The 9,442-nt window shown below is 37.1% G+C and overlaps 2 protein-coding genes across 6 annotated transcripts in view; one reads left to right on the forward strand and one right to left on the reverse strand.

Moving 5' to 3' along the window:
• LOC112460794 (uncharacterized MFS-type transporter C09D4.1) overlaps nucleotides 1-9,442 on the reverse strand; it is a 55,322-nt gene that overhangs the window by 22,185 nt on the left and 23,695 nt on the right. The window lies entirely within an intron of this gene.
• LOC112460793 (uncharacterized protein DDB_G0284459) overlaps nucleotides 1-9,442 on the forward strand; it is a 35,961-nt gene that overhangs the window by 5,442 nt on the left and 21,077 nt on the right. For all 4 annotated transcript variants that reach the window (XM_025025647.1, XM_025025648.1, XM_025025650.1 and 1 more), the window contains exons 2-5: nucleotides 4,673-4,867; nucleotides 5,427-5,539; nucleotides 6,317-6,475; nucleotides 6,582-6,665. In XM_025025647.1, the coding sequence (XP_024881415.1) occupies nucleotides 4,673-4,867; nucleotides 5,427-5,539; nucleotides 6,317-6,475; nucleotides 6,582-6,665 (551 nt within the window). The remainder of the gene's footprint in view (nucleotides 1-4,672; nucleotides 4,868-5,426; nucleotides 5,540-6,316; nucleotides 6,476-6,581; nucleotides 6,666-9,442) is intronic.

Genomic DNA, 9,442 nt, shown 5'->3' on the forward strand with positions numbered 1-9,442 from the left:
TTTTTGATATTACGTCACCGTGTTCTCGTTAAAATTGATGTGTCATATTTTGCATAACATGAAAAGTATAAGAACTGGCAATTCTTCCTGACATCATCAAACAGCGACCACCGAAATTCAGTGAAAGTTTCTATTAATCGCTGCAACGCCAGCAACATGGGTCACCTAACCAACTAAAGAAAAAAGAGAGAGAGAGAAAGAGAGAGAGGGAAAGAGCAAGAGAAAGGAATACATCGTCTTAAGAATGTAACGAAGACGGAGGCTCCTACCATCGGCGCGCATAACCGCGCGATCCTGAGTTTCCCCGGCTACCAACAGTTCACTGTCACTTTCGAGCCAACAGTCCGGTACGAGGATACGATCGCGCCGGTTCTACAGCGCGAATGGTCCAGCGGAAATGGCATGCCGAGCGAATTAATACATTGCGGTCTGACCGCGGGCTAAAAACTCGCATCGCCGTCGACATCGTCAAAGACACGAGTTAAATTGCGACGGCCTGCAAAACTCAGAGATTAGAGTACTTTGCCCTCTCCATTAAGAGCCGGCAAAAAGTGCCTAGTCTAGATTAATGAAACGTCGAATCAAACAGCGGGCTGGAATGTAATAGCAGCAGGAGAAACCGCAAGATAGAAAGAGGAAATCGAAGAAAAGAGAGGCGGACGAAAAGAAGAGAGGAGGAAAGAGAAGCAGAAAAACCAGCTTGGAGGTCGTCCGGAGAAGTGCATAGCAAGGATAGCGGGAGAAGTTACGCAGTGAAAGGAAAGAAGTATCCGAGTGCAGGAATTACTTGAAGAGATTGAAGACGCAGTTCGCATTCAAATATTTGCAGGATCAGAACTTCGGAACGTCGTAAGTCAGCTGTACGTTAAAAATAGAAGAAGAGTCGACTGAACCGAAAGGAGATCGCGAAGTAGGTGACGAATCGCGAGGATCGTCCAAGCCTATTGAGGCATAAACAACGAGAAGAGGATCTAACACATATATATGTGTTAATATATAGAGAACGTTACGTGTGTGTATCAGAAAGGTAATAGAAAAAAGGAGGCCAGCAAGAAGGTTAAGCAAAAGATTTGCCTGCAGAAAATGGAGCATAAGGAATAAGGAGAGGAAGAAGAGGTGATCGAGCAAGTTTAAAATATACAAATCTGGGACATGTGATTGACAGAATTGATTAAAAAGAAACAGATTAAAAAGTATAATTTATAAAGAAAGAAGAAAAGGAAAGAATTAAATCGGAAATATTTTCTGAAGAAATCAAAGAACGGAATTACGCGACACACTTAATTCCGTGTAAATGCGTGACAGAAACAAAACGGGAAAGAAAGAAAGCAATTTAGCATAACAAATAACAACGGAATATACTGAGGAAAAAAAACGAGAAAAGAGAAAATTATTAATGAACTGTTTGCTTAAAGGTTAAATAGCGCTTCTCTCGAATCAAAGATCAGTTTCCTAATTTTCATGTTTGCATAATTTATTCCAGCCGTCATTCACTCTTCTTACGTAAAATTAAAAACCTTCATAAAAAAGACACATAAAAAGTGCAGACGAAGCTCGATTGTGATCGCGTGTCGTGCGCAGCGTTACATAAAACGACGTAACTGCCGCCGATCGTGCGGTGGAAAGCCGCTGCTGCGATCGCATAACCGGCGTTTAAATCGGAGTGCGAGCGCACGGCGCGTTCAGCGCGAAACACAATCGTCGCCGCGCGACGAATCAAGATCGCGGATGCGGGAGGATGCCGAAACGCGGAATGGATAAGCCGAAGAAGTCGACGGGGAAAGCGAGGATCATCGCGACCAGATGCGGAATCGCCGAATCACCGCGTCCGACATCATAAATAAGAGATTAAGGTCGAAAGAACTTTCGCATAATAAGTTACAAACTAATTTGCGAAGTCTGCCCATTGTGTATCTAGATATGTTCCCAATGTTCACAGGACGACAATTTTCCGAGAGATCTTGCAGTGGAATCACCGAAGGCCAATTGGATCGATGCTGATGGCCAGAAATATTCACAATCAACTATATCTTTCTTTCGGAACTGATATAATTAGTATGCTATGATTTAGAAATACAAACAGAAAAGTATTTACAGAAATATCAACGTTGACTTGGATTAATCGTGATTAGTTGTTAAATCCTTGCGCGTAATTGATAGTGCCATGTGATATAAAAAACGATGAGAATTATCTATTCAAAAGTCAGAGTGGAGTTGCGCGACTGGATCAAAGTTGAATAAAACGATTTAATTTCACAATTTCTTTTCCGTGATCTACATTGTGCCAAGAATTGCGACAGTCCTTTTCTAGAAAACTAGAAAAGAAGAAGTAATTTCTAAACAAGAGCGGAAGACGAGCGTCACCTTTATTCTTTCAAAGAACACTTCTTCTATTCTCCGGTCAGCAACATGATGATCTACGTTTCCACCTTGATCTCGACGCTTCTAATCGAGAGCGATAAAGTCGTGCCCAGTCAGGAGAGGTATAATATGGCGACTTTTGTGGTCCTCTTCCTGCTGATCACCATTGAAGTTGTGGTGGTGAAGGTGGTCACCTCCGATATGGAACGGGATGAAGACAGTCACTCGATAAGCGCGGCCGCGGTGTTCTTCGATCGCGAAGATTGAACACGAACGGCCATCAGCCAAATTAGGAATATTAATATTTAAATTATTTCAATTATTTCGAAAGTGGCACAAGAGAGCGATCCAAATAATTTTGTCAACGCTAATATAAAACGTTTTTATGGCACATAAAAAGATTTCTTTTTAGAAACCGAATATTTATATATGTATTGAAACTTCCGCAAAAATTACTTCATTATTTTAAAAACATAATTATATAAAAAAAAAGGAGAAAGTAAAAGTGCCGGTTTCACATGATAATCAGATCGTGATGATTTGATTATCATGTAATTTGATTAACTGATTCCACTTAACCGCTTTGAAATAGGTTAAACAGTGTTGCGCGTTGAAGTAAAAAGATGTAACATCGATTTACGACGTGTTTGACTTCTGCCACTTTCCAAATAAATATAAACCGTTAATTAAGTGTGCGCGATGACTGAGAAAAAAATAGCTAGAAATGCGGGTTATTGTAGCATAAAACCGTACCCACGCTGTACCTATTTATAAGTACTTTCTATTACATTCTCTTTCGTACTGTTGGCTCGCGCCAACAGGTTTCGATAATATGGGATCTCAGGTAGCGATATGTATATGTATGGGTGCCTTAGTATTGTCAATTTGGCTTCCCCCCAAACAATATCGACTAAATCTTTCTTCAACAAAAATATTGTTATTTTTGATGACGCGTTAATAAACTAAAATTTTTATTAATAAAGTTGTAACTGATGTAAACAGAAAATTATATCCTTTGATTATAATTCATAGATCAATCTCTTTTTCGAAATTATTTAATTTTAATTTAAAACGTGATTACAATTTAAACAGTATATTAAAAAAATTTGAGGTGCTATAAAATTAAAAAAAATGTTTTTATTAAAAAACTACTTAAACTCCAAATAATTTTTGACTTAAGTTAAATAATAAATAAAAGCGTCCCAGTCAAACAACAAGTAGTTTAAATCAATTTAAGAATTAAGAAATTCTTAATTTTTACTATAAAGTAATTATGTAGTATTGATATAGTGTTAAGGAATAAATTTTCGTCCCATATTCACTTTTGTAGAACACCCTGTACAGTAAATGCGCATTGTGTTAATAGTCGGTGCATGCATGTACTGCAAGCGCGGTTATTTTGTACCGTTACGACGTTGTAAATATGTAACAACTGTGTCCTAGAATATGTACATCGAGTCGGTTATTGTGGTTTCATAATATAATAAATTCGAACAATTTTATCACGCGTTTTATATGCTTGTTCTTTAATTATTATTGCACATTATGTGATAACTTTAATTATATTGTCTTCCATCATAAATACTCACATAAAAAATATTTGATGTCAGCACATTCTCAATGATTCGTTTATCAAACTGCTTGCTGATTTATTATTTTTATATATTAAACTTCTATATATTAGATTATTATTCCATCTTAGTATGTAAATGACAAATATATTTTGGCTGTAAATTTTGCGAATAATTTTGCGTCAAATAAATGTATTATTCACAGTTTGTGTGTTGTATATTTTGAGTAAACCCTCCTATTTACATTTAATAATTGGGATATATTTCATAAATTGAAATTAAATAATATTAAAGTGTATTGATCAAAATTCGACATCTCTGCATCTATATTTCCGTATAATTTTATTTAAAGAAAATTTTAATTTGCCTCGCAAAAAACAGGCGATACTAACATATACGTCTCTTTCATCATCGTGCCAATTTATTATATCAATAAAAATACAAAGAATGAAGAAATTTTAATTTTATTTTAATATATAATAATTTCTATGAATTATGAATTACATTTAAATAAACAAGCTAAAAAGGCAAAATCAATTCTGAAAAAAATCAATATCAAGTTGAAATCGATCAATTTTTATTGCCCCGTCAATTGATAAATATTCAGCAACATCTAATTAATTACAAAATTAATTAAAGATCTAACATGCGTCAGCGATCGATGCACGTGATTACGACCATAATTATTTTCCTGGCTCCCTCGATATTTGCATCCTGATTTATGAAAGAAAAAAATTTAGGAAGAATTCGAAGGCGAGGGAAACGAAACAACGAGTGGTCGTGGATGACGGACGTTGCGCCTGTTGCCTAGCACCGTTTCTAGTCGGCCGCGGCGTGCGCTGCAGCGATTGCGGCGCTAGATCCTGTAGGAAGGCCTGTTCGCGTTGGGACACGTCCGACAATGCCTGGCACTGCATATTCTGCCATCAACAAAGGTTTCCGCCAATAATACGCTTTCATACTCCCTACCGTATTATTTATTTTCGAATTGCATCCTCCATCCGTTCGATAAACGAACCATATAATCTTTATCGAGGTCTCTTTAGAGTCCCTATCATTAAGGTGATCCTAAAGCCGTAATCCTAACCAGTTTTTTTCTTAGCACTAATCTTTTAATTGGCTTTATAGAAAATTCTTGTCTAAAATTAAAGTACGCATCAAAATCTAAGTCATGGTGGTCGAATTTATATCGAAAACGAAAAACAATTAATATTTTTTGTGACGACCACCAAATATAAATTCGACCACCATGACCTAGATTTTGATGCGTACTTTAATTCTAGACAAGAATTTTGCATTTTTATAAAACCAATTAAAAGATTAGTGCTAAGAAAAGAACTGAAAAAAAACCGGTTAGGATCACGGCTTTAGGATAACCTTAAGGCTTTAACGTTAAATCTGCACCTGTAGTGTATTAAAGATTTTTCCAAGTTTATCATCAAATGGTTTTAAATAAAATCGTATTTAAAAGAAATTTAATTTACAATTTCGCAGATCGTGGCTAAAGAGGAATGACAAGTGGTTCGACAATTTCGGCGGCACGGCGAATGAGGAGGAGGAACTGCATGGGTACTTCGGCGCCATCAAATCGCGCGTCTACGTTGCAGGTAACGCGCGCAAGGAAATAGCGTAGCGGAATTCCTTATGACGTTATTCAGTCAAAATATTTCTGAGGCTCGCGACAAGGCAACGGCGAGGCGTCACAAGTGTTCCGGAACGTACACGTCCGGCGTGTGCTTTCTTTTTCGATACGTGATTTTGCACGCGCCGTTTTCTATCCCCCGATCGGCGAACGTCCGTCCTTGTTGCAAGGCAGAAAAGTCCGCGTAACGGAAGGAGACTTGAACAGTAAGAACGGCTCGAAAAGTCTCTCACGGTGATGCTCATTGTTCGGTGCGCGCCGGGTGATCCGCCACGTGAATAGTATCAACGCGCTCGATCGGGAAAGAGCGCGAGCGATCTAACGGCGAGGCGTACGGTCCAGGATTTAGAAAGCGACTTTTCTTCGTCCCGCGCAACGGACGGGTTGTGTGATTTGTGACTTGTTGACGTGATGGCAGTGACAACGCGAAGTTTCGAGCGCGGTTCCGCGATATCGAGGAACGAGTGCGCGAAACGTGACATTTAAAATTAAACGCGGAAGAAACGTGATTCCGTAACTGTGCGGACGTGACAGTCGCAATTTTGTAATCCGTATAAACTCAGCATTAACGCAAGTCGGAACGCGCGCATTCGGTAAGAGCGAGCGACACATTAATTCATCAATTGTGATGTTTGTCCTTACTTGGCCCCAATTTTTCAACAAGAAAGCGCCGTTTGAATGGAATCTTCCGCTTTGAGTATCGAAAAGATATACATTTTTAACAATGCTTTCAATTTTTCAGGACATGCGACCACGATCTCGAACGTGGAGCAGATTCAGGAGGACCGGGAAGAGAGGCGCATGGTGCACGCGGTCCGAAATTTTGTCGAGAAGATAGTCGACGGTCTCGTTGAAAACGTAGACGACACGCCGATCGATCGACTGTACGGGGACTCTGAGTGTAAGCGACCTACCGCGTGTAAATTGCAACTGACATCGCTGCGGTGTTGGTGTAAAATTTTAATCAAAATTGTAATCAAAATTCTAATTAATGTCCATTAATCCAGACGACAGCTTTCTGGAGGAATATCGTCCGCCGTTAATCGCCGCTCTGACTCGATTGGCTACGTGCCTGAAAGCGTCCCTTACGAGTAAGTATCCTATTTGCAACCTGATCTAATTCAGCTTGACGGGTGTTCTTTCAATTAATTATTTATCCTGTTGTTGAAACTTTTCAATTTTTTAAATCTTGTTTTCTCTCTCGTTTCTTTTTATTTTATGATTTATAAAACCAGTCGCTTTAGATGCACTCTCTCGTTGTTATAAAAGAAAGAATATATATATTTAATTTCGTGCAATATCAAAATCTTGCAGTCTGTATGAATATGTACCATGACCTGTATTTCTACATATGCATTTATATTCCGACCTCGCCGACACGCGTTAATTATTGTCTTCGGTGCTTATTTCACGCTAACACTGCTAAAGAAAATATCTCGATGAGTCTCGCGCAATTTCAACTTCTCGCAGCATATTTATAAATAAAGAGCGTGTTCCTTTAGACGGTGTTTTTTTTTTAACCAAAAATAATCCAATAATAATTATTGCATTATCTTAAATACAAAAAAAAGTTTATCTTATTATTATAAATCACACAAATGCATTATTATTTGCAAGCTCGTAGATATGAACAGATTTTTTAAGGCTGCGAATGTCTCCACTTCCAATATTTTCATGATCTTTTAATTAGAAAAATATAAAGCGAACGTTTAATAAGTTTAATTAAAGTTTAATTAAATAATTTAAAAATCATGACTTACACGACTATCACTGCTCGATGATTTTCATTGAGTGAAGTCCAATTCAATTTTCAAATTGGTTCAAGAAGTACTAATTATTGGATTTTTCAACACGGTAAGAATAAGACACCGCATGTGCAATTCGCGGATGAGTCTTGAGATCGACCCGATGTAATATCTTACCACGATGACGTACACCGGTTATTAACTGCCGCCCGTGATAATGCCTTCCCGACGAAGACAATGCGCGCCGCTCCGCTCCACCGGTCGTCATTCTCCAGGCATTTTATCATTATACCCGCGTTCGCGACATCTTGACGGCGCGCGATTACGTAAAAGACACTACCGGCGCTCGTAATTATCGTAGCGTCCTCATTTGGCTCATTCCACACAATTTTATTTTCCCACGGCAAGCCGATCCCGTTAAAAGTATTCAAACGCGAAAATGAAGACAGTCCTCCGTCCGTCGCAGCGAAAGTGGATTCATTCCGACGAATTCATTATCGACGGGAGTTCGAAAATCGAAGATCTCGACATCGCGAATAGATAAATCTTCTGAGTATACGCGAGAAAAAGTTTTCTATTTTTTTGTATCCGTTAAAAAAATTTTTACTCGAATAAAATTCTTCGATTTTATTAATTCTATTGTATAATGTTACGTGTGTCGTAACAAACGTAAAGAAAGTATATAATTAAATCGATTTTGTTATTTTGTATGATAGTAAGGAATATGTAACGATCGCACTTAAAGATTGGAATTTGCGGAAGTTTTTTGCATAATGCAGCTAAATGTCACAATAATAAGAAAAATAATATCTCCTTCGAGAAATAACGTATTATTAGCGGTAAAATATCATATATGATATTTTGCCGCTATCTAATGCGTTATTTAAAAATAACTGATGTGATATCGCGTATCTTACATTGTTTAAGAAAAAGGGATTTATCTACGACATTTTAAAAAATTTGAGACACTGTGATATATGTATACGTAGTTCAGCGAGAACTCGATAGATTGTGCACCCTGTACCGCGACGACGTCGTGTTCTCTTCAAAGCATCTGGCCTGCGCACAATCTCGCAAGCGGTATCATATAATCTAATATTTTTAAATATATCAATCAGATAATATAATTCTTTATATCTAATATTGTTTAATACAACACAATTAATTTTGTATTTTGATCAAAGCGATGTAAATTTTTCGGATAAATATAAGTATATAAATCGGTTTGCACAGATAATTATCTATAATAAATCAGTCTATTTTTATCGTATTAATAAATATCTTTCCAATATAATTTTCTACTTAGGAACATTTACATATGATATAAACACTTAATTATATATTAACTACAAACTAAAACACTGTTCCGCCGCTTTCACGAACCTTCACTCCGGTTTGAAAGGCATATCGAATATGACTTTGAAGAAAAAGACTAGTCTTCAAAAGTCTACCTTGTTATAAATCATAAACATATTCCGATAACTTTTGCGGCCAGTCGCAGAGTCAACAGTCATTTAATGCATACTTAAAGAAAAGAAGAAACAACGTAGGAACTAGATCAAGGAACTAATCCCCATTTAACAACAAATTCTCGATAGCGAAAATTGAAACTCCAACTTGGACATCTTAGCTTCGACTTGGCCAAGAAAATTCTTTATTAACTTAAAGATAAATTCCCATATATCTTGACACTACTGAAATTTAATATTAGTCATTTAAGAATTAACGTATAGTAGATATTTTCTATCTGTAAGTCTTCGACTCTTCGACAGAAAATTAGATTGCTGCCGAAGTTTCAAGTTAAGTCGCCGAAGTCGAAGCATCAACTTTCGCCATTGGGAATTCGCTGTTAAATGGCGATCAGCAGCTTTCAAGTCCACTTTTTGAGTCGTTCAACTCTTCCTTTCTTCGGTTCTTCATACTAATGCCAACAACGATGTTGGTCACGAGAGCAATCAAAATATGTTTATAATTCATAACATATGTCTATAAGACAGACTTTCAAAAACAAATCTTTCTTTGCTGCATTTCATATTTTAAAATTAAAAGGAAAACGTTTGATACATTGCCTAATTTGTTACAGATATTGGTTACGTTTTAAATAAAAAATTCTGTGACAGCAA

Source organism: Temnothorax curvispinosus, unplaced genomic scaffold, assembly GCF_003070985.1.
Source record: "Temnothorax curvispinosus isolate PA1 unplaced genomic scaffold, ASM307098v1 QBEX01010810.1, whole genome shotgun sequence".
NCBI lineage: Eukaryota > Metazoa > Arthropoda > Insecta > Hymenoptera > Formicidae > Temnothorax > Temnothorax curvispinosus.